The 25144-nt window shown below is 43.1% G+C and overlaps 2 protein-coding genes and 1 long non-coding RNA gene across 4 annotated transcripts in view; 2 read left to right on the top strand and 1 right to left on the bottom strand.

Moving 5' to 3' along the window:
- Window positions 1-14952, top strand: part of LOC120056881 (AF4/FMR2 family member 4-like) — a 28588-nt gene extending 13636 nt beyond the window's left edge. The window contains exons 2-20 of the mRNA XM_039005141.1: window positions 564-690; window positions 4784-5503; window positions 5656-5700; window positions 5805-5891; window positions 6225-6258; window positions 6383-6449; window positions 6695-6793; window positions 6986-7139; window positions 7315-8181; window positions 8448-8533; window positions 8641-8893; window positions 9231-9328; window positions 9633-9696; window positions 10208-10344; window positions 10585-10656; window positions 10780-10873; window positions 11047-11090; window positions 11250-11461; window positions 11726-14952. Coding sequence (XP_038861069.1) covers window positions 568-690; window positions 4784-5503; window positions 5656-5700; window positions 5805-5891; window positions 6225-6258; window positions 6383-6449; window positions 6695-6793; window positions 6986-7139; window positions 7315-8181; window positions 8448-8533; window positions 8641-8893; window positions 9231-9328; window positions 9633-9696; window positions 10208-10344; window positions 10585-10656; window positions 10780-10873; window positions 11047-11090; window positions 11250-11461; window positions 11726-11853 — 3384 coding nt within the window. The 5' untranslated portion in view covers window positions 564-567 and the 3' untranslated portion in view covers window positions 11854-14952. The remainder of the gene's footprint in view (window positions 1-563; window positions 691-4783; window positions 5504-5655; window positions 5701-5804; window positions 5892-6224; window positions 6259-6382; window positions 6450-6694; window positions 6794-6985; window positions 7140-7314; window positions 8182-8447; window positions 8534-8640; window positions 8894-9230; window positions 9329-9632; window positions 9697-10207; window positions 10345-10584; window positions 10657-10779; window positions 10874-11046; window positions 11091-11249; window positions 11462-11725) is intronic.
- Window positions 10440-19056, bottom strand: LOC120056882. The gene is made up of 3 exons (XR_005477850.1): window positions 18518-19056; window positions 11222-11446; window positions 10440-11077 (listed from the first exon to the last, which is right to left on the bottom strand). It is a non-coding gene; the product is annotated as an uncharacterized LOC120056882 (long non-coding RNA).
- The window catches only part of LOC120056880 (protein Shroom3-like), a 36407-nt gene continuing 29644 nt past the window's right edge, over window positions 18382-25144 (top strand). For both annotated transcript variants that reach the window (XM_039005140.1, XM_039005139.1), the window contains exon 1: window positions 18382-18564. The gene's annotated coding sequence lies outside the window, so the exon portion shown is untranslated. The remainder of the gene's footprint in view (window positions 18565-25144) is intronic.

The raw sequence follows: 25144 nt of genomic DNA, 5'->3' as shown, positions 1-25144 counted from the left end.
GAACGAGAGACCTTTCGGTTACTGGCCCAACGCTCTTAACCGCTAGGCTACCTGCCGCATATAGTGCCCAAAAGCTTGTTTTCACATGCCATCAGAAATATTAGCTATTATATTGCTATAGATGAAGAAAAACGCCAACCAACATGAAATTATGATTTGTTGTATATTTTTATTGGCTTGATATATTGGAGGGTGGGTTATGTACTGTAGAAAATATAAGTGGGTCGTTAAGAAGCAGTATACGCAGATAGCCTAGCTGTTCAAATGCTAATTTCATTAATTCTATTGACTTAACTGTGTTATCTCTGTCCCACAGTTGTTCCAACATATACCATAACAAATGGTATAGTTTTGATCACCATGAATCATTGTAATAACTCTATAGACTTGTTTAGATGTTCTAGTCCCCTTTTAAGCCATTTGGAACATGCCCTTCCCCTAAGTTGTTGTATCAGTATTTCTTTATACTCTGCAGTGTCACTTGGTGTTTTTTCATGTAGATAGAAGTATTTGGAAGTTGCCATTTTCTCTTCTCCACGCTTAGTGACTGTGTCTCTTGTTAGCAACATGAACCGTGAAGACCGGAATGTGCTCCGTATGAAAGAAAGAGAAAGGCGAAATCAAGAAATCCAGCAGGGAGGAGAGGCCTTTCCAGCTCACTCCCCTCTCTTTCCTGAACCTTATAAAGTTGTAAGTTTATTTTGTTATTCATTTTGTTTTGCTTCTGTCATTTAGTTAACTATTGGAGTTCAGACTTTGGTTTCTTCTAGAGTCTAAGTATTCCCTTTATTCTATGATTGATTTGCAGGATTCATTGATTGGTAACTCTTTTTAAAACAGAGAAGACCCTACTTGTTTTTATATCTGAACAGTGGCAGGGAGAGAGTGAGGTAAGTGCATTGTTTGGGGGAACTGCATCAGCTGCAGGTAATGTGTGCCCAGGGCTGTTGCTTGCTGCTCAGGGGGAATGTAAGGCCCAGGCCTCGCTGGCTGAGGTGTCCTGCCCTCGCTGGCTGAGGTGTCCTGCCCTCGCTGGCTGAGGTGTCCTGCCCTCGCTGGCTGAGGTGTCCTGCCCTCGCTGGCTGAGGTGTCCTGCCCTCGCTGGCTGAGGTGTCCTGCCCTCGCTGGCTGAGGTGTCCTGCCCTCGCTGGCTGAGGTGTCCTGCCCTCGCTGGCTGAGGTGTCCTGCCCTCGCTGGCTGAGGTGTCCTGCCCTCGCTGGCTGAGGTGTCCTGCCCTCGCTTGTCTTTCCTTCCTTACTCCTCCTCACAGAAGAGCCTGAGGTAAGTGCATAACCCCCTAGCCCCTTTTGTCCCATCGAATTGCTAGGTCATTGTGGGCAATAAACAGTCCACATGTAAAGGGGACCTGCATACTGATATCTGTAGGATGCGTGTATAGCACAGTGCCCCATCATATCGCGGTTCAGTAGTAGACCAAACACTTATTGATGTTGATGCTTACCAGGCCTCTGTAGTCAACTAAACCACTGGTTCCCAACCTTTTTCGGTTACTGTAACACCAACTGAATTTTGCTCTGTCCATAGTACCCCTGAAGAACCCCCCCCCATGTGCATTTTGACCAGTAAGACTATGGTATCATGATTCTTAAGTACCCCCTGTGGATAGGCCAAGTATCCAAGGTCCTAGTACCCCTGGTTGGGAACCACTGAACTAAACAACAGTAAACAGTTGGTTTAGGGATGCACGTTCACCATGAGCACTGATGTGGGCCAGAGCTCTCAACCCGCCAACTCAATTATTTCAGCCCCTGGCTGAGTCTAATCTTTGCCACTAACCAGATATAAACGGAGATAAGTGGCTCCTCTCTTAGCTAGAGGACCCATGAAGGACGGCTTGGAATGCATCCTGACAGGTAGCAAATGGAAAGGTGAGTCCTACCTGGAAAGCCAAGTCTTTTGCCCCCACATAGTGAAAGGTAAGCAGCTGATTTGCCGATTTAAGAATAGGACCCAGGGAAGTGGCTCACCCACCGTCATCCGTAGACAACCATGGCAGCCGTGTTGTGTTCAGCAGTTTTTAGAGCCCTGGGTTCACTGTTTACCCATGCCGTTACAAAATGAGGCATGTAATGTAGAAATGGGAAACATCAACTGGTTAACTTAAACTCCCATCTTCTCATCTGGGCAGTAGAATGCCGCTTTGTGATATTTTCTAGAGAGTTAAGTGACATCAGTCGTGACCAGTAGTATTCATGGTCAAGTAAAATTAGTTTACTTTGTCCTCCTGTAAATTCCATGGCTGTTACTTTAAAGATCCGTTTAACAAAGCTGCCACTGAAGTTTTACAGCTATAGAAGCAGTTTAATGTTTTTACACTGCTAGAACAGATGTAGCTCAGCTTTCCCCAGTCAGAAGAAAAATGCTGATCTTAGATGTCATTGTAGAATGACTTTAGGCCTGTTGCTTTTCTCTTTGAAGTATATTGGTCTCTGATATCATTTTTGAAGTGATCTCCTGAGAACTTTGTAAATGTAGTTTCAAAACTGGTGCATGAATTGTAAAAGATAAGGTTAGATGTGACCTTTTTTTGCTTGTTTGCTACCAAAAGCCCTTCTATCAAAGTGTAGGCCTTGCATGGTGGCACACTTAAGCATTGTACACAAACAACATATTGCAAGGCAACCCCCAATCACTAGTGTGAATGGGCAATGATGGATTTTCTCTCCTTTCCTCACAAGTGCTGTCTTTCCATCCATGTCAGACAAGCTCTGTGTAGCACGTGTTCTTACATTTCCTGTTACAGATATTGGCTTGTGTTTCTCACCCTACAGCTTGTATGTGTCATAAAGAATTGGTTTGGGGCCCCCATGTGAAATTGGATATGCTCCACACTCTGTGGTTTACCTCTTGTCATCTGTAGCGGGAGTGATTGATTAACCTCTAGTGGAGCCATGGAAGGGCCTTATCTCTCTATGCAGATGGGCCCCAATGGTCGTGAGGCGACTGAATAAGCCAATCATCTCTTGTTTGATTAGTTGATAGGGCTCTCTTAAACAATATTGAAGCTTTGAGGGCTAATAGTATACATTTTTTCGTAATGTTTTTTTTTTATGTTATAAGAAACATTGAAGGATCTCTTGCCTCAAAAGAAAAAAAGGGTTATTCGTAATTTGTTTCGCCACAATAAATACTTTTGGGTAGCATATTTCATTCATGTGCAGTGCCTTCGGAAAGTATTCGGACCCCTTGACTTTTCCCACATTTTGTTAAAGCCTTATTCTAAAATGGATTAAATAAATCCTCAGCAATCTACACACAATCCCTCATGACAAAGCAAAAACAGTTTTAGACATTTTTGCAAATGTATTAAAAATAAAAAACATGCTTTATTTACATAAGTATTCAGACCCTTTGCTATGAGACTCAAAATTGAGCTCCGGTGCACCCTGTTTCCATTGATCATCTTTGAGATGTTTCTACAACTTGATTGGAGTCGACCTGTGGTAAATTCAATTATTTGGAAAGGCACACACATGTCTATAAGGTCACACAGTTGACAGTGCATGTCAGCAAAATCCAAGCCATGAGGTCGACGGAAGTGTCCCTAGAGCTCAGAGACAGGACTGTGTCGAGGCACAGATCTGGGGAAGGGTACCAAAATATGTCTGCAGCATTGAAGGTCCCCAAGAACACAGTGGCCTCCTCCATTCTTAAATGGAAGAAGTTTGGAACCACCAAGACTCTTCCTAGAGCTGAGCAGTCTGGGGAGAAGGGCCTTTGTGAGAGGTGACCAAGAACCTGATGGTCACTCTGACAGAGCTCTAGAGCTCCTCTGCAGAGATTGGAGGACCTTCCAGAAAGACAACCATCTCTCCAGCACTCCACCAATCAGGCCTTTATGGTAGTAGCCAGACGAAAGCCACTATTCAGTAAAAGGCACCTGACAGCCCACTTGGAGTTTGCCAAAAGGCACCTAAAGACTTGCAGACCATGAGAAACAAGATTCTCTGGTCTGATGAAACCAAGATTGAACTCTTTGGCCTGAATGCCAAGCGTCATGTTTGGAGGAAACCTGACACCATCCCTACGGTGGAGCATGTTGGTGGCAGCATCATGCTGTGGGGATGTTTTTCAGCAGCAGGGAGGCAAAGATGAACGAAGCAAAGTACAGAGATCCTTGGTGATAACCTGCTCCAGAGCGCACAAGATCTGACTGGGGCGAAGGTTCACCTTTCAACAGAACAACGACCCTAAGCACACAGCCAAGGCAACTCAGGAGTGGCTTCGGGACATGTCTCAATGTCCTTGAGTGGCCCAGCCAGAGCCCGAACTTGAACCCGATCGAACGTCTCTGAAGAGACCTGAAAATAGCTGTGGAGCTACACTCCCCATCCAACTTGACAGAGCTTGAGAGGATCTGCCGAGAAGAATGGGAGAAACTTGCCAAATACAGGGGTGCCAAGCTTGTAGCGTCATACCCAAGAAGCCTTGAGGCTATAATCGCTGCCAAAGGTGCTTCAACAAAGTACTGAGTAAAGGGTCTGACTACCTAGGTAAATGTGATATTTTTATATAAATTAGCAAAAATATGTCTAAACCTGTTTTGCTTTGTCATTATTGGGTGTTGTGTGTGTAGCTTGATGAGGAGAAATAACAATTTAATACATTTTAGAATAAGGCTGTAATCTAACAAAATGTGGAAAAGTCAAGGGGTCTGAATACTTTCCAAAGGCACTGTATTTGACTACGTAAATTAATTCAAGGCCTTAACTGCTGTCCTGAAGGTGACCCTCTATCTTTCTCTCTGTTTTTGTCTGTGCAGTCCAGCAAAGAAGATAAGCTGTCCAGTCGTATCCAGAGTATGCTTGGAAACTACGACGAGATGAAGGAACCTATCGGAGACACAATTCCAAAACTCGGTGGCAAACCCTCAGGCTCATCCTCCGAGGAGAAGTCGGGCCAGTCTCTATTTGGGGAGCAGCGAGGCAGTGGCCAGAACAGTAAATGGACTCCAGTAGGCCCAGCGGCCAGCACCTCGTCCTCCCAGTCCTCCAAGAGATCCAGCCTCCAGGGCAGCCACAGCGGTAGCAGGAGTAGCCAAAGACACGAGCGGGAACACAAGAAGTCTAGTAAGCATGGCTCAGAACACTCCAAGTCCCACACGTCCAGCCCAGCCAAGGGCTCCCTGAGCTCCAGTCACTCCCGTTCACTGGGCGCTGAGCACCACGGCAAAGAGCGCTACCGCTCCAAGTCCCCGCGCGAGCGCGAGGCCAACTGGGACTCCCCGTCGCGTGTGCACACATCCTTCCCCAGCGGCCCGCACTCCAGCCAGGCCTTCCCCCCTTCGCTTATGTCCAAGCCCAGCTCCATGCTACAGAAGCCCACAGCCTACGTGCGCCCCATGGATGGCCAGGAGACGGTGGAGCCCAAGACCTCGTCAGAGATGTACAGCGGCCAGTCCCACAGCAGCACCATGGGGGAGATGAAGTCTAACGGCAAGGCCTCGCTCTCCAAGCTCAAGATCCCCTCGCAGCCTGTTGAGGTAAAACCACAGAACTAGAATGAGTAGAAAATTCTAGAGAATAAAACTTTTTTCGTTACAATGTCATTATGTTAGCATGCCACGTAATCAGTTGTTTTACAAGCCATTTTTGAAAACTTTTCTTACAGTGGTATGATCTTTGTTATTTCTAGGGTCCCATGACTGGGGATGCTAATTGTGTTGATGAGATTTTAAAGGTAAGGTTGTTTTTCAGATGATAACATGTATTGTAAGAAATGCAAGTTTTTTCCCCCCCAAGTCATTAAGGTCTTCACTTTACATTTTCTATTTTTACCTCCAGGAAATGACTCAGTCCTGGCCCCCTCCGTTGACAGCCATCCACACCCCCTGTAAAACGGAGCCTTCAAAGTTTTCATTCCCTTCCAAGGTCAGACTGCAGAGCAGGCCTTAGTGACGTACAGAGGTTGAGGATTATTCAAATATGAGAATTTCCAACTCTTGCAAAGATCTGAATTCAGACGGCACTATTTTGCCCTAGTCATTGGTACAATAAGTAAAATCAATTTTTTCATGGATATCTTTTGGGCGGGGGGGTGTATATTGGAATGCTCTATATATAAATGGTAAATAGTTAAACACTATAGCATAATCAATAAACAGCTGTTTTGTAATATAATTGAGCAGTGATGTTTATTTGACTTTAAGGGCATGTAATGTCTCTGTATAATCTAAACATTTCTTGACCATGTCTCACATTTAGGACACTCAGCATGCAAGTTTTCCAGGTGCACACAGTAAGTATTGCCCAGGACTTTACATACAAGATAAGTCTCTCGCATCTTGAACCTCTGGATACAGGTTGATTTCACCATTGTCGTAATGCTCAAGAGTTCTCGTCTCACCCTTCCTCACCTTCAGAGAGACAAACCAAAACGTCGAGCAGCCACCAGTCCAAGGCAGCACCATGCGACGGAGATCAGGCCAAGTGAGTGTCCCTCCCCTTCTCCCTGAACATTATGGCTAGCTGCCAGCTGCTTAATGATCCAGACAGGTGACACAGTTTCTCCCTCCAAGCACTTTGTCTTTTCATGCCTTTGACATAAAGACTCGCAAGCATTGAGGGACACAGAATAGGAGCCTTATTGCTTAGTTCTCCCAATAGTTGTTTGTGTGATAAAGAAGCCATACTTGGTGTTAATGTGTAACATACACGGCCTTGTAATGTTCCAGTAATGTTCTGCTGGAGGATGACCTGAAGCTCAGCAGTGATGAGGACAGTGATGGAGAACAGGACTCGGCCAAAAATGCTTCCAGAAACGCATCGGCAAGGTAGTGGCTTACTGGTCTCTGACAGACCCATTTTAGCGCACGTTGTTGATATGATTCTCCCCACTCAGAACTGAAAATAAATGCTAGAAGAATAGATAGCTATTTTAATGTGTAACTACTAACGGATGATGCCTTCACAAGAACAGCCCCAGCTTGCTGTTCGCTAACTAACTGCGTGTCTCTGTCCCACAGTAACAACAGTAATAACAGCGAAGGAGCAGAGCACTCGCGGGACGACTCCAGCAGTCACAGTGGCTCAGAGAGCAGCTCTGGGTCAGACAGTGAGAGCGAGAGCAGTTCCACGGACAGCGAGGCCAATGAGCCACCACGCCCTGCATCACCAGAGGTAGGCCTACTCAGACCTTTGACTACTCTCTTCCCTTTGACCTATCATTAGTAATAATAATAACCAATGACAATTGTTCCTGGTCAGTACAATTACCTTCTTGCAGCTGACCTTTTGAGGTGTGCAGAATATGCTTTTGTAGATCCCAGTCTTATCTCCACACTTTTCCTCACAGCCTGAACCAGCCACAGCCAATAAATGGCAGTTGGACAACTGGTTCAAGAAAGCTAAGCAGTTCTCTCCGGCCTCCCCAGTGGACAATAATGTACCCACCAAGTACAAGAAGGAGGGGCGGGACCAGAGCTCAGGCCGGGGATACAGCGGGCAGGGAGGGTCTAAGGACTCAGGGGTGCCCACACCTAGCAGAGACCTAAGAGCAGCACAGAAGGGCTCCGAGAGCGGCCGTGGCCGGCAGAAATCCCCGGCTCAGAGCGAGGGTGGCGCAGGCCAGCGCAGGACGGTGGGTAAAAAACAGCCCAAAAAGTCTGAGAAGCCCCCTGTGGTGGAGGAGCCTAAGGGGGGGCTAAGGGTGGAGAGTGAACCTGCTCCAGAGATCCCTCCCCATCGACCAAAGGCCGCCACCAAAGGCTCCCGCAAACCCAACATCAAGAAGGAGCCCAAGTCCTCGCCCAGACTGGCTGTTGACAAGCGCAAGAGCAAGGCGCCCATCAAGAAGTCCAGGAAGTTTGTGGACACGGACTCTTCCTCCTCAGAATCAGAGGAGAACGACAGCATTCCCTCGTCGTCGCAGACCCCCAAGTACACAGAGAGCATCAGGACTCCAGTGTGTGTGTTCTCGCCTATGGAAGAGAAAGAGCTGCTCTCTCCTCTCAGCGACCCAGACGACCGCTTCCCCGTCAGGCAGCAGCAGGGGCTCATGGTGAAGATTGACCTGACCCTGCTCTCCCGTGTCCCCGGACGGCCTTACAAAGACCTAGTAGAGCCCAAAGTAGAGAGGGACTGCTCCATGGACAGAGACAGCAAGGACTTCCAGAAGCAGCCCTCTGAGAGGATCTCCAGTAAGGGCAAGAGAAAACACAAGGTATGTCCTGCCACAGCACACTGCTATTCATGTCATGTTAGGACTTGACTTTGGTTTACTATGCAAATTGGTGAAAAAGATTGCTTTGACAGGGTACGTTAAGCTTGAATGTCAATTACTTTTGGCCGTCTTGCTGCAGTTTGAAGAGTGTTGTGATATTTCATGTTCAGCTGATACCCAGTCTAGTACCATATCTATCTATTTTACACCCTTTCAAATGCACCCACAATAAATCATCCTTTCCTCTCCTCTGTTAATCAACTTAGAATGACGACGAGAACACCAAGCCTGATGGCAAGAAGTCCAGACTTGAAGACAAATCCTCATCTCACCACAAGACCAGCAGCAAAGAGTGAGTATTTTCATCCAAACAAAACCATCACATTAACTTTTATACTCCAACATTGTGAACATTGAATGGTATCATTGAATGGTATCATTGATAAACACCCACACCAGGTCTAAGAGGGTCATGGAGGCCAAGGTGAAGGAGGAGCCGGTGCCCTCTCCCTCCATATCAGGGTCAGGAGGGCTGCAGAGGACGCCCAAGGCAGAGCATCAGAGCCGCAAGCGGACGGTCAGCCAGTCATCCACCTCCCTGTCCAGCGGAGCCAGCAGCGGCAAGGAGGGAGGCCACAGCACCAAGAGCAGCTCCACTTCCAAATACACGAAAGGCGGGGACAAGCAGGCCAGGAGCACCCGGGAGGGCAAGGTCTGTGTGTGTCAGTCTAGTCTAGCTGTCTGTCCATCTATGTGGGCTGCACCATGTCAACCTACTGTCTTGCGCTACCATGTCAGCCCACTGTCTTGCTCTACTAGACACCATTTTATACAAACGTGTGTACACGTCACTGGAGTCCCCGTTACCAGCTGAACTGAGTATTAAGACGGCTCAAATCTTGCACAAAATGTCCACTCACTGCCATGCCCTCCAAATACATTTGGGAAGGACACAAATATGAGATTTGTAGCTCACCACTGCATGATTTGTTATACGGTCACATAAAATATCCCACATAGGATTATAAACTTTTTTGTTGTCTCTGCAGGAGAAATCCTCAAAGGGCTCTGATAACCAGCTTGCTGTGCCACCGGTCTCCTCGGACGGCTCAAAGTCCCTGAGGTCAAAATTGGTGTTTGAGGACAGGTAAGAAGAGCCGCCTCCTCTCCACTGTGGATAACCTGCTGTTAGCCAGCGTGTAGAGCTGTAGTTATAGGGTTGCCTTTAATGTGAAGCCCCTGGGATGTGAAAGCCCCTGGGATGTGCCTGTGTAAATAAAACAGGCCGCTTAACATGGCCTAGTATCTTCACCCCCCTGCCTATATATTGCTGTGTAGTTCGGAGAGTCTATTGGAATTAGGAAAGGGGGGAAAGTACTTCATTTTTATGTAATTTTTCAAAGTACAGGAAATAATTGCAAAAACTCACGGGCGAACCTGTTTTGTTTCAGGATTCACTCTGCCGATCACTACTTACAAGAGGCCAAGAAACTGAAACACAACGCAGATGCTCTGGTAAGAAATGATTGCATACATATACAGTATGTTAGCTGTTATGTGAAACCAAGAGTATGCTTACTGTTTTTGCACGAAAAGCTTGGGAATTTAGTCATTATTTTGCACACGCTCTGAAATCGGAACAGTTACAATGGTTTTACTGTGTAGTGCTTTTACATCATCTTATTGGCTCCTCTGGCTACTGAAAGTGGAGCAGCTAGAGTAGTTATAATTGTCCACACTTGGTATCAATAGTGCACCCTGGGGATTATCATCAGATGCCTAAGTGCATCTCACTGCCCTTATTGGGGGACTGGATGCTGTCTAGTCCTATTCTACACTATCCAGGGAACCCATCAACATTTTATTAGAAATCTACATAATGATATTTCATGACTACCAACATTGTAATTTCACCACAAGCACTGGTCATGAAGCATTCCCCTTGCTACTAACTGTCCCAAATTCGAGTGAGAGGGAATCAGTTGCTTAAGAGCCAGTTTTAATAATGTGGTGTTCCTGTGTGCAGATGGACCGGTTTGAGAAGGCTGTGTACTACCTGGATGCTGTGGTGTCCTTTATCGAGTGTGGAAATGCACTGGAGAAGAGTGCCCAGGAGGCTAAGTCCCCCTTCCCCATGTATGCCGAGACCGTGGAGCTCATCAAGTAAGAACAAATGGCTGTATTTCTCTACAACTTCTCTACAACATGTTTTAATGACATCATTTCAGTATCAAATAGCAAATATCTTCATGGTAGCAATTACATTTCATAGACACCATAGACTCAGCATTGCATAAATGGACAAATTATTCACGGAATTTACAGTATTAACATTATTATTATTATGAAACCTTAGAATGCTGGGAACCGGTCTTTAAGGTCTCTCGTTGTGTGTGTTTTCAGGTACACTATGAAGTTAAAGAGCTACATGGCCCCAGACGCTACGTCAGCAGACAAACGGCTAGCTGTGTTGTGGTAGGTGTCCTGACTCATAGCTCATAGCTTAGATTCCATTTAGAGTGTCTGGACTGGAGCGTCGATGTTCCCCTGCTCATTGAGTCACTGCTAACGCTCATCCATCCCTCCCTGCCGCTCCAGCCTGCGTTGCCAGTCCCTCCTCTACCTGCGACTGTTCAAGCTGAGAAAAGAGAGTGCACTGAAATATTCTAAAACACTCACAGAGCATCTGAAGGTAATTTATTTTCCTTGGTGCAAGTTCATAGGAGTTGTGATATTGTCACTTCAAATGTGTGTTCTTTGAATGTAGTGTTGTATGGATGAGGAGAATGATAGTCAATTTGCATTGCTTATATTTGTTTATAACAAATGGCAAACGTTTGTTCTGCATTTCAATTTGTTTTTCAGAATTCCTTGAGCAACACCCAAGCTCCCTCTCCTGGAATGGGAAGGTAAGACATTTTATTAGTTGTATGCTGTCTTGAGACTAACAGTCTTCTTAAATGTATTTCACTTGTCAATTAATGGTCTAGACGTTATGCTGAATCATCTCGTTTTGAGCGGTTGCGATTCCCCCGCTTACCAGCCATCTGTATCTCTCTGTCTTCCAGTAAAGCGGCAGGCATGCCCTCGCCAGTCTCTCCCAAGCTGTCCCCAGGTAGTGCTGGTAGCTACTCGTCAGGCACATCCAGCGGCAGCTCCTCTGTAACAATCCCCCAGCGCATCCACCAGATGGCTGCCAGCTACGTCCAGGTCACCTCCAACTTCCTGTTCGCCACTGAGGTGTGGGACCAAGCAGAGCAGCTGTCTAAAGAGCAGAAAGGTACCTGACTCGTTTGCTCTCCTGGGGGGGGGGGGCTCATCCTCTCCTATGGAATATATGTGGGGGTGTTAGTCCAACTTTCAAGGTATGAATATCCTATCTACTGCTTGTTTAAGACGTTATATTAGGCTCCAGAATGAATCCATAATCTAAGTGAAACTAGCTCTGGACGTGTTGACCTGGCAAGCCATTCCTGGGCTAGAGGTCTCTTAAGTGTTTACCTTGCTCACTCTGATCGTGTTATGTCTCCTGTCTGTTTTGTAGAGTTCTTTGCGGAGTTGGACAAGGTGATGGGCCCTTTGATCTTCAACACCAGCAGCATGACTGAACTGGTGCGCTTCACGCGGCAGGGCCTACACTGGCTACGGCTGGACGCTAAGCTCATTCCCTGAAGGACTCTATATACACCACACACACACCGTCCACCACAACGCACCGCTGCCCCTCCATGCACATGTGAACTTATCTGCCTCAGACATATCTATAACACTGTGTCCATTTTCTACACCAGCTTGCCAAAAACACTGAGCGTTATGGAGCATCTTGCACCTACGACTGTCCGACACGGAGGAGGAGGATTCCAACTGCACAGATCTATTGGTACATTCTAGCTATATCCACTATCAGCGTTTTCCTCTGTCATATCTTTGGATTGTGCAAAGGAAAGCCATTTTTCTATTTGGCACAATGCCTTTGCTGAATTATTATAGATGAAATACACTAAATACATTTTATTCTATAGGCTAAAAGCACATTATTCACATTTGGCTTTTAATGTGTTATTTTTACCGAAGTACCTCCCTCAAACCAAAGGTGCTTTAAAACTAAGGTCTGTCTTATCTTTTTTGTGCCTTGTATCAGATATACAGGGAACTAGAATATACCATACGTTGAAATGCAGATCCAGCCAGACATTTTAAAGAATAATTTTAAGCTTCCAAACATGATTTTGGAATAGTACTGGACTCAAGCTGTGATCAGTGGGTTGAAGGCTGTACTGATGGTGTGTGAAGTGACGAGAGCTTGGTTTGCCTGACAGATATCCCTGACACATACACACATTACTCTAACAGTTGCCATTGAAGGGGAGGTAGCTTGCGGCTGACCATATTGGTGTTAGCCTGTGATACACCATTCAATTGATTTTGTTGAAGTTACTTTCATCGTTCTGAAGCACCACAATATATTTCTTATCTGTCAATGAGTTCTTCCTATGAATTGCCCTGCGAGATGTTCATTTCTAAACAAGGTGTTATTGTTCCATTTATTCCTTATAGATCTGTACTGGAAAGGGTTGCTGTTAGTGTATTTTTTTAAGGCACAGCAGGGTGTGGTTGGTATGGCAAATGTTATCCTTGAAACACAATGTAATTATTTGTATAGTTTCTGCAAAAGTTGCCCAGTGAAAGCAGAAAGTTAGTGCAAGGAATGACATAAATGCATTCGCATTTTAAGACCACAATTAACAATTCTTCTAATAATTGATGTAGCATACACGTTGGTGGTGCTCATTAGCCATACGTAGATTACATGAGTGTTATATTTCAGTCGAAAAATACATGGCCAATATAGATTTTATTTATGTACCAAGCAGTTGCTCTGTTCAAAGTTCTGTTCAAACTTTCAGATTTAAAATGATTGAAAACGGGGTTGAAAGAGCTATGAAATGCAAAGTATTTCTATTGTATATGAAAATGTCATATTTAAATGTTTAAAAGTGGTTACTGGGTTCTCTACATAGTATAATAGTAATTTGTGTACTACAAAACTTAAGTAATCTATTATCTATATATTTATGGTACAGGTTATATAATATAACAAATTGCGCTAATGTAGTGGTAAACTGGCCTAATATTTACGTGTTCTTCTGTTATTTTGTATTGTCAGCAAGGCAAATGTGGACATAAGTGATTTTGAACAGGAAAATGTACTTGATGAATAAGTGGTATTGTATTGTGAAGGACTTTTCTTATCAGCCCACTTACAGAATACACATGCTGGAAACACTAGTACCTTTTTTCTCCCTCATTGGCTCCCTTGTCTTTCATTTGGGGAAAACTGTTATTTCTTCTTACACTCAAAGAGTAGAGGAAGATGGTTTTTATCTATGCAGGATTTTTTTTAAACTAAAATCTTTAAATCGTTTTTGGGCTTATAGTTTGAAATCAGGAATTTCCGCTCTTTTTAACTGTCGGTCAAAACCCGTTTGGTTTGACAGAAATGTCCAATGTTTTTAGCTTGTGCATCATGCTTGTCCACTGATTTACTGGTATATGTGTATATGTGTATATATATAGCTCTGTTTTAGTAACCAAACATGGATGGCTTTATGAAGCCATTTTATACCTTAAGCTGGAGGCCACTTTTCTCATAGATATTCCTCTGGGTGTGCGTGCTCGTGTAGCCACTCCTATGTTTTCATACACTGGTACACTTTTGTACAGCTTCAAGGCTTGTTCAATATATTTAGATGTACAAAAGATGATTGGGATAATTGTAACACTTCTCGTGAGTCTTTCACTCATATTTATTCGTTTTTCTGCCCCTTTTGCTTTGTCAGCCATTATTTTTTATTTTATTTTAAAAATATTTTACTGAAAATAATTTTATGAGTTTAGAAGATATCGTAGTATGAGTTGTTTTGATACATTGAAATATGGTCAGTATAATTAGTTATAACTTGAAGACATCCAGGGTAAAATAAAATGTTATGAAATTAAATAGAAAGACGTAACACTTGCATGTTTCTATTTAAATACAAATTTGTACAAATTGTATATAAAACAATTCATTTAGGGTGAATTTTTACTACAGTTAAACATTTGTATTGATGCATCTGTGTCATTAAGATATATATGCACATTTGTGAGCTTTCTTTCTTCCAAAATGTAAGAGATGACAAGTCTCTGAACCATATCAATCATTTTTGTTTCTGTATTGTATGCCTTGTCTCCTGCTCACCACTGTCATTGTCATCATCAATGTCTTTAGAATCAAGTGCTAATGTATGTTCTGTATTTGATATGGAGACATGTAAATCCATTAAATGTATATTGTTGATCACATTGAATGGATGTTGGAGTGAGACGTTTTTTTTATTTTTGATCAACTGTACATCTCTGCTGCATGTGAGAAAGCTGTATCCCTTTTGAAATTGATCTGAGATGTCTTTTGAATGAGGTGTATTTCTCTGTTAAGCAGTTGTAGAAGTTAATACAGTATGTTGCGCTTCATTTTTCTCAAAGACCATCAGCATACAAAGTACGGTAGTCTAAATTGGGTTAGTTTCAAAATATTGAGAACTGAGATATATATTATGGATGCAATATATTAAGTAAAGGTACTATTTTGAGGTTGTTATTCAAACTTGGAATAACATGTCATTTAAAATTATTGTGAAGTATTACTTGTTACTAATGGGATATTTGAGTCTGTCCTGAATATTCTTTGTATTTTGCCTTATTGAGAATAAAATATATATGGTCTTTCAATTTACCTGTCGTTTCCAATACATAATGTCAGTATACAGTACTTGTAATGTATTTAAGAACGTGATTTTGATTGCATGTAGAAACCTTACATTCATTGATCACAACCAATTTTAGTGACACAGGGCCCTTTCTGGTCTCTGGCTTCTTAATTCCGCAAAATGGTACGAAGCATCATCTGGATATGTGTGCAACAAAAGTTAAACATTCACCTGCTACCATTTCTGTTAAGCCCTGTACCCATACAGACTTTCACTTTTCTCATTGTCTTCTCAAACCTCGGCCTTGTAGCAAGCTTTCCCTTAAGTCTCGCGATGTTGCACCTCTGTTTAGAAACGGATTATATTGCAATTTCTTGACCCCATAATGTACTACCTTTTGATTCTAGCATTAAATTCATGAAACCGGTCAGATATATAAAATTGTATTCGTGTATTGATTTGCTCATACTCGATTCCTGTTCTCAAAATAGTTGACGGTCAAGAAGTTAAACACATCGCCGAAATGTTGAACTAGCTAACGTTACAACTCCTACAGTTTAGTTAGCCTGCTCAAGTTGACTCGGACTCACCCGACGGTTGTGTTTTATTTATTTTTTAACAGACAGTACTTTCTCAAAATGCAAAATATATATATATATTTTTTGTAGACTCGACAGGCTGTGACGTTTACAGATGGTGAGAGTTGTGGTTCATGTTTGTAGTTCTGTCGTTAGTAATGAAACGGTTGTAACTTTTCGCCTTCGCACTTGGTAAGTAAATTCACTCAAACACGTACAATTTAATGAGCGGGTTTTCATGACTGACGAAGAAAATGTAAGGTTCATTCTTTGCCAACAAAAACTAGGAACAAAGAAGCGTCACTTTCATACCGTAGCCACACCGTGGACATTAATTGTCATGTCACTACATTGACTGTCTGTCTTGGCTTGGAGACAGTCTTAGATTTTTTTTTTTAAATGTGGTGCTTTCTGATCTGCCAGACAAAGTCCACTGGTCATCTGAGTGGAAGAATCCCAAAACATATCCACAGCCAAAGAGCTGCATCTGCACGGTTACTTTCTCTAAGTTATTTAACAATATTGTTGGGTCCTCAGCATTACAGCGTGTGTTTAACTATGCTAGGCCGTGCATAACTGAACGTATTCGTATAGCTCTAGTGTACAAAAGCTCTTAAAATAATTAGCTTTCAACCCACATTTCTCTGGTTGGAGAACAGTAACCCTTTTGTGCCAAGGGAATAGACGCTGATGTTCAGATGCTATGTTCACATTTCCCTATCATATAAAAGCCCAGTACATCAATGGGGCTGTGCTCCCTGCCATCCAGGACCTATATATCAGGTTGTGTGAAAGGAAGGCCCGGAAAATCGTTAGACTCCAGCCACCCAAGCCATAGACTGTTCTCTCTGCTGCCGCACAGCAAGTGGTACCGGTGCCTCAAGTCGGACACCAACAGGTTCCTGAACAGCTTCTATCCCCAAGCAATAAGACTGCTGAATAGCTAACAAAATGTCTACACAGACAATCTGAGTTGACCCTTGTATTGTATTTTTTGCACTGTCTTTATGCACATTCCCAGGACTCTACACACTCAAGCACACTGACACACACATAACATACACACACATTTATACTGAATACACACACACATACAATCATCCTATATTCTGCTGCTACTCTGTTTATCATATATCCTGATGCCTAGTCACCTTACCTTACGTCATTGTAAATAACAATGTTCTTAACTGACTTGCCTAGTTAAATAAAGGTTCAATGAAATGACCCCTATACATTTCTACAGTGCCTTCAGACTTTTTTCACATTTTGTTGTGTTACAGCCTGAATTTAAAATAGTTTAAATTGAGAATTTGTGTCACCGGTCTACACAAAATAACCCATAATGTCATGGAATTATGTTTTCGGAAATGTTTACAAATGAATGAAAACGGATAAACTGAAATGTCTTGAATAAATAAGTATTCAACCCCTTATGGCAAACCTAAATAAGTTCAGGAGTAAAATATTTCTTAAGCCATATAAGTTGCATGGACTCACTCTGTGTGCAATAATAGTGATTTCTGAATGACTACCTCAGGAAACTGCTCAGCGATTTCACCATGAAGCCAATGGTGACTTTAAAACAGTTACAGAGTTTAATGGCTGTGATAGTAGAAAACTGAGGATGGATCAACAGCATTGTAGTTACTCCACAATATTAACCTAAATGACAGTGAAAAGAAGGAAGCCTGTACGGAATAAAAAATATTCCAAAACGTACATCCTGTTTGCAATAAGGCACTAAAGTAAAACTGTAAAACATGTGGCAAGGAAATTAACTTTATGTCCTGAATACAAAGCGTAGTGTTTGGAGCAAATCCAACAGCAGAACAATAACCTAAAACACAAGGCCAAATATACTCTGGAGTTGCTTACCAAGATGACATTAAATGTTCCTGAGTGGCCTGGTACAGTTCTGACTCAAATATGCTTGAAAGTCTATGGCAAGACTTGAAAATGGCTGTCGAGCAATGATCAACAACTAACTTGACAGAGCTTGAATAATTGTAAAAATAATAATAAGGAAATATTGTACAATCTTGGTGTGCGAAGCTCTTAGAGACTTACCCATAAAGACTATTTGCCAAAGGTGATTGTAACGTGTATTGAGTCTGGTGGGAATACTTATGTGAGTGAGATATTATTGTATTTAACTTTCAATAAATGGTTTCACTTCGTCATTATGGAGTATTGTGTGCAGATAGATGAGTTGAAAGAAAAACATCTATTTAATCAAATTTGAATTCAGACTGTAACACAACAAAATGTGGAATAAGTCATGGGGTATGTATGAATACTTTCTGAAGGCACTGTACCTCTACCACTCTAGTATCTCTGCACATTGTAAATATTGTATTGGAACTGACCCTGTAAATATCTTACTTCTCATGTTCTTATTTTTCGTGTGTTTTTGTTCTACCTTATGTTATTTTTAGTAATACATTGATATTGATTACTACATTGTTGGGTTTAGAGCTAGCAAGAAAGGCATTTGACTGTACTTGTGCACGCAACATTAAAACTGGAAACCTTGACTACAGTTGGTCTTTTGTTATGGTGTGTAAGAAACCTGCAGTCATTGCTTATTATACAAACATCCCATAGGCATTTCATAAAACCATTAGCTTGTATAACCTATTTATATGGGTTGGAGATAAAGAACATCTAAACTAACACCCCTTTATGTTTGAATAAGTTATTTGAAATAAGATAGTTCAATTCTAAGTCATACTTCATGACTTGCAATCAATTTGTAAAGGGAAGATTTAATAAAAGGACTAATATTCAGAAAGCTCCGCCCACTCATCTGCTCATTGGTTGGGCTGGAATTCTATTACCTTTCAGACTTTCCTGTGTGGCTGTTAAATGTAGCCAGTAGCTATACGGGAACCGTATTAGCTGTGGTTTTTTCCTCAAAAACCGTTTGTCGATTTATTTCATATTTGAAATGAGGGGAAACGGTTTTGTTTTTATTCAGTTTGAGTCAAAAAATAAAAAGGTGAATCTTACCTGAGCGACGCAAGGATTCGCAGATGCCTTCAACGTCGTTCACCCAGGTATGTGTGATATTATGAAGTTTAGCAGGTGTGCCGGTTTCGCTGTACTCTCTACCAACCTGTTACAGTTTCGGTCCTGGTCAGGAAATTCTTTGCAGGTTAGCGGTTTTCGTCATGAATCTTGTTCTGGAGGCAGCTCTGCAGAGTGGTCACTAGTTGGCACAGCCACAAATTCATAGAATCTGATATTTAACCTAACCATACAGTTTGACTATAGCTCCCAAAAATGACACTTGTTGTATCATCAGTTGTGAAATGCTTTCGGGAATGTTTCCCAAACTGTATATACATAAATATAATGTAGCGTTTTAGTTATAGTGATGTTTATTAAATCGTGAAATTACAGAACTACATTGTGTAATTGTAACCATCCAAGTAAAACTTTTCGTTTTATAGCTAGGCAGATGTCTTACAGTATTTTCAGATCTGCTAATGTGGCTTTTTAATAAGACCGAGATCATAGCCTGATTGATAGCACTAAGACATTTGAGATCGATGATTCATTGTGCAAAGGAAGCATATTTGTAATAGTCTGGTTGACACCAGCTCTCGAGTAGTCACGTGGTTCGCGTCAGCCAGGCTATTTGTAAATCATCCCAAAACAATATATTGATCACCTTCACTATACCATTTACTTATTTGGGGTTCACAGCGAAGCTGTTATTGTTAGACTTTTTTTCCCTTGACATGGTCAAATAACTGAAGCAAAGATTGGTAACTTTTTTTTCTAATTTGCCACACAAAAACCATGAGTCCATGAGTAAATTCCAGACACGAAACTACCTTGAACTTTCTTCATACTGGACACAGACATAAAATGGTATCCACAATTACAGAGTAAGCCTGTCCGGTGGCTTACACAGCCTACCCACCCGTGAGTAAGTGTGGTCTCTGACAGGGGTAGGATTAGGGCCATGATCTGGAGAGCTTGGTGGGGTAGAAGCCTCACCTTCAGTTAGCTCATTTTTAAATTCTGCGCCCCTTGCCCGTAGGCTTGGACTATGATCCAGCTCATCTAGGTGAGTGTATGGCGTGTTCTGGTTTGTTGTCTGCTCTGCTATGTGCAGATCCACCTGACTACGATGATAGAGGGAGCCACCGACATCTACCAGGTAAGAACATGGTGCAACTCTCTGTAGGCATGTGCCCAGCCTCCAAAGTCCTGTGTGGTCTCCCGGCAGAGGTTTCATCCATATCGTTTCACCCACTGTCACGGCCCCTCTGCATTGCAGGGGCGGTTCCTCCTGCAGGCAGAGGAGGGTCGTTAGTGATTGGAGCCACCTGGGCTCAGGGTATAAAAAACTGTTTCACTAATCACCTCTCTCTGCTCCTCCAGTTATGATCCTGTTTTGTTTGTTCCTTTGTAGTTTTGCATAGTTTTCACTCAGTCATGTTCACACACACAGATTCACGCATCCATGCACTTTACATACACCTTACATTATGATACTTCCACACCTCATTCATTTCTTTGTTTAAAGTTAATAGTTTTGTTTAGAATAAAGAACCTTTTTAATTGGCCTATACCTGTTGTTTGTGTCCCCTCATTTTTGTCACAGGCCGGTTCATAGCCTGTGACAAAAATGAGGGGACACAAACAACAGGTATAGGCCAATTAGAGGTTCTTTATTCTAAACAAAACTATTAACTTTAAACAAAGACAAATGAATGAGGTGTGGAAGTATCATAATGTAAGGTGTATGTAAAGTGCATGGATGCGTGAATCTGTGTGTGAACATGACTGAGTGAAAACTATGCAAAACTACAAAGGAACAAACAAAACAGGATCATACCTGGAGGAGCAGAGGGAGAGAGAGAGAGGTGATTAGTGAAGCAGTTTTTTATACCCTGAGCCCAGGTGGCTCCAATCACTAACGACCCTCCTCTGCCTGCAGGAGGAACCGCCCCTGCAATGCAGAGGGGCCGTGACACCCACCTCCAGCTCTGGTAGGTCTCGAGCAGTCCGGTCGTAGAAGCACTTAGAGAGTTGCTTTCTGTGGCGCCAACCATGACGCAGGGCTCAAGTAGCTTGTTAGCTATGGGGATTGTAGTCTTCAGACGTTTGGACAGAAGGTGTTGCGCTAGGCTGCTGTTACAGTGTTCCTCCACTGTAAGATGGCTTTCCAGGGGTCGTTGCTGTCACACAAGGCCTTGGGTAACAGGTTTTTATCAGGGGTTGTTGCTGCCACGCAAGGCCTTGGGTAACAGGTTTTTATCAGGGGTCGTTGCTGTCATGCAAGGCTTTGCGTAAGAGGTTTTTTGTAATCTTGACAGCTGACTCTGCCTTGCCATTTGCTTTTGGGTTCCTTGGAGGGGAGGTCACGTGGTCAAACTCCCATTCTGAGGCAAAACGCTTGAACTGTGCAGTGAATTGTGGGCCATTGTCCATGATGACCTTGTCAGGCTGACCTTGCCTTGCAAACTGCACCTTTCAGTGCTTTATGACTGTCTCTGCAGACAAGTCAGGGAGCAGTTCAATTTCCCAAAAGTCAGAGTAGTGATCAATGAGAAGATATTCAGTCACAGACAAAAGGACTAAGTCCATGCTGATGATTTGCCAGGCTCTTGTGGGCAGTTCATATGACATCATGGTTTCCTTTTGCTGTTCATGAGCGTACTTGTTGAATGTGGTACAGCTGCTGACAACGTCTTTAGTTTCTGCATGCATGTTTGGCCAGTATAATGTTTCATGTGCCTGGCGATAACATGTGTCACCTCAAACGTGACTGGAGTGTATTCGAGCCTGGTTCCTCTAGGTTTCTTCCTAGGTTCCAGCCTTTCTAGGGAGTTCTTTCAAGCCACTGTGCTTCTGCATTGCTTGCTGTTTGGGATTTTAGGCTGGGTTTCTGTACAGCACTTTGCGACATCGGCTGATGTAAAAAGGGCTTCATAAATAAATTTGATTGATCTCTGGACGTAGTGATTTGGGGATAATGACCATTTTGTTCCTGCTGTAGCAAACAGATAAGTGGCCTGTACGTTGTGCTTTTGCCCTGCTCAGTGTGTCGCTGATGTACATCTCTGGTCCTGACGACCTTCAGGCTGTAGTTTTGCAGAGTCAGGAGTATGCTTTGAAGCCTCTTGAACGCCTTGAGGAGAGGTTTAGTGAATATGGCAATGAGTGGTTTGTGGACAGTTTCAGCGTTGATCAGCTCTCGACCATATCAGTAGTGATGTAAGCGATGGCAGGAGAAGACAATGCTGAGGCACTCTTTCTCATCGGGCTAGCTTTCCTGCATAAGACAGCATCCAAGTCCACTTTGGCTGGAGTCATTCTGGATTGTGACAGGCGTCGTAATGTAGTAGCGCAACACTACCATGGATGAAGTCAGAGATTTCATTTCCTGCACCGTGGCCTCTTGTTTGGGTAGCCAGTGCCATGGTGTGTCTTTGTCCAGCAACCGGCGCAGAAGCTCATGGACTGCCGATAGGTGTGGCATGAACTTTGCAAGATAATTTGCGAAGCCGATGAGACGCTGCACTCCTTTTGCATCAGACGAGTTTGGCATGTTGACGATTGCTCTGACTTTGTTTGGGTCCGGGCTTCAGGCCTTTGGCCGAGAGAATGTGGGCATGGAATCATGCCCACATTCCCTGAGGATTCTGATGCAATCTGCTGCTACTGGTAATTGTGTGGCGAGTCAGACTGGCATGAGTTGAGGCACACCTTCCCCATCGGATTCCATTACAACCACAATCGTTGTGGGAAGCTCGATGGTGATAGATTTTGGCCTGCCTGTTGTCCAACCAAGGTCCACTGTCGCCCAGGCGCCCGTGTCCAATACATCAACTCCCTCCTGCCCACCGTTCAAGCCAACTACTCTAACATTGGCAACATTGTCACTCGCATAGGATTTAACAGCATTCGCTTTCGGCGAACTGAAGGACGACTACAACATTTCTTTGAACACCCTTGTTTGCACAGGGAAGAGAACAGTCATCTCTGGCCGCCTGCCGTGCTATAGAAACGGTTCGGAACGTTACAGCTACTGCGCTGCCAAACCCAGACCGTCAGAAACTCTATAAAAACAGGAAGGTCTTCTTTTGTGACAATTTTGACTTGCTGTGGGAGAACTCTTTAAAAGAGATGGGATTCACCCTAACTGCAGGGCTCTAGGATTATCTCCATCAACATGGTGAACTGTTTAAGAGACTTGATGGTCTGGGATTGGTAACACTCCTGTCTTCCCAGTCACTATAACAAACAAAGGACATGGAAATCGTATTATATACCAGAGAAATAGAAGTGCAGTAAATTAAAGTAACCCAATCTATGTTCCTTTTAACTGTACGCTCCGAGGGCATTGTCTGCTGTCTGTCAAGGAAGAAGCCCACTGTGGGCAGCCCACTCGGTACCATTGACTCAAAAGGAAATGTCACTGACATGTCTACCTCAGAATAGCACTAAAAACCAATCAGCCTGTTACAAGTGCTTAGCAAACTTTTGGGAAAAATTGTTTGATCAAATACAAAGTTATTTTACAGAACTTATTGACAAGACTTTCAGCATGCTTATAGGGAAGGACACTCAACCTGCTCGGCACTGGGTTATGGATTTGCATCCTCTGCCTTATTATGGATTGAGAGTTGCATATCTAATAGAACACAGAGGGTTTTTGTTAATGGAAGCCTCTGAGACACTTAACATAGAGCAAGAGGACAAGTACGCCTCACAAGTCCTCAACTGGCAGCTTCATTAAATAGTACCCGCAAAACACCAGTCTCAATGTCAACAGTGAAGAGGCGACTCCGGGATGCTGGCATTCTAGGCAGAGTTCCTCTTTCCAGTGTCTGTTCTTTTGACTATCTTAAGATTTAATTTTTATTGGCCAGTCTGAGATTTGCAAAAAAAAAGCCATATCTCAGACTGGCCAATAAAAATAAAATCTTAAGATGGGCAAAAGAAAAATGACACTGGAAAGAGGATGAAGCTGCCAGTTGAGGACTTGTGAGGCGTCTGTTTCTCAAACTAGACACTCTAATGTACTTGTCCTCTTACTCAGTTGTGCGCCGGGGCCTCCCACTCCTCTTTCTATTCTGGTTAGAGCCAGTTGTTCTGTGAAGGGAGTAGTACACAGCGTTGTACGAGATCTTCAGTTTCTTGGCAATTTCTCACATGGAATAGCCTTAATTTCTCAGAACAAGAATAGACTGAAGAGTTTCAGAAGAAAGGTCTTTGTTTCTGGCCATTTTGAGCCTGTAATCGAACCCAAAAATGCCGAGGCTCCAGATACTCAACCAGTCTAAAGAAGGCCAGTTTTTAAAAAGTTTATTTATTCTTTGATCAGGACAACAGTTTTCAGCTGTGCTACGATAATTGCAAAAGGGTTTTCTAATGATCAATTAGCCTTTTTAAAATTATGAACTTGGATTAGCTAACACAACGTACCATTGGAACACAGGAGTGATGGTTGCTGATCGTGGACCTCTGTACGCCTACAGTTGAAGTCGGAAGTTTACATACAGTTAGGTTGGATTCATTAAAACTCGTTTTTCAACCACTCCACAAATTTCTTGTCAACAAACTATAGTTTTGGCAAGTTGGTTAGAACATCAAGTTGGTCATAATTTTTCCAACAAATGTTTACAGACAGATTATTTCACTTATAATTCACTTTCACAATTCCAGTGGGTCAGAAGTTTACATACACTAAGTTGACTGTGCCTTTATAAACAGCTTGGAAATTCCAGAAAATTATGTCATGGCTTTAGAAGCTTCTGATAGGCTAATTGACATAATTTGAGTCAATTGGAGGTGTACCTGTGGATGTATTTCAAGGCTTACCTTCAAACTCAATGCCTCTTTGCTTGACATCATGGGAAAATCAAAAGAAATCAGCCAAGAAATTGTAGAGCACGTCTGGGACCTGTTGGATTGGAGGGTGAGGGCTGGCCCCCCCACCAGAAATGTCCAGGAACTTGCAGGTGCCTTGGTGGAAGAGTGGGGTAACATCTCACAGCAAGAACTGGCAAATCTGGTGCAGTCCATGAGGAGGAGATGCACTGCAGTACTTAATGCAGCTGGTGGCCACACCAGATTCTGACTGTTACAGGCCCCCCCCCCCCCCCCCCCCTTTGTGCAGGGACACATTATTCCATTTCTGTTAGTCACATGTCTGTGGAACTTATTAAGTTCGTCTGTTGAATCTTGTTATATTCATACAAATATTTACACATGTTAAGTTTGCTGAAAATAAACGCAGTTGACAGTGAGAGGACGTTTCTTTTTTTGCGGAGTTTATTTACAGTCACTGTGGGGACGATGTCGTCAATGCACTTATTAATGAAGCTGACTACTGATGTGGTAAACTCCTTAATATTATCGGGTGAATCTCTGAACATATTCCAGTCTATGCTAGCAAAACAGTCCTGTAGCTTCGCATCCGCTTCATCGGACCACTTCCCTATTGATCACGTCACTAGTACTTCCTGTTTAAGGTTTTGCTTGTAAGCGGGAGATATGATTTGCCAAATGGAGGGCAAAGAGAGCCTTGTTTGGGTTTGTAAAGTGATCTAGACTTTTGTCACCTCTAGTTGCACAGGTGACATACCGGTAAAAAAAAAAACGGATTTCTGTTTC

Source organism: Salvelinus namaycush, chromosome 12, assembly GCF_016432855.1.
Source record: "Salvelinus namaycush isolate Seneca chromosome 12, SaNama_1.0, whole genome shotgun sequence".
Taxonomy (NCBI): domain Eukaryota; kingdom Metazoa; phylum Chordata; class Actinopteri; order Salmoniformes; family Salmonidae; genus Salvelinus; species Salvelinus namaycush.
This window is presented reverse-complemented; position numbering and strand designations above follow the sequence as displayed.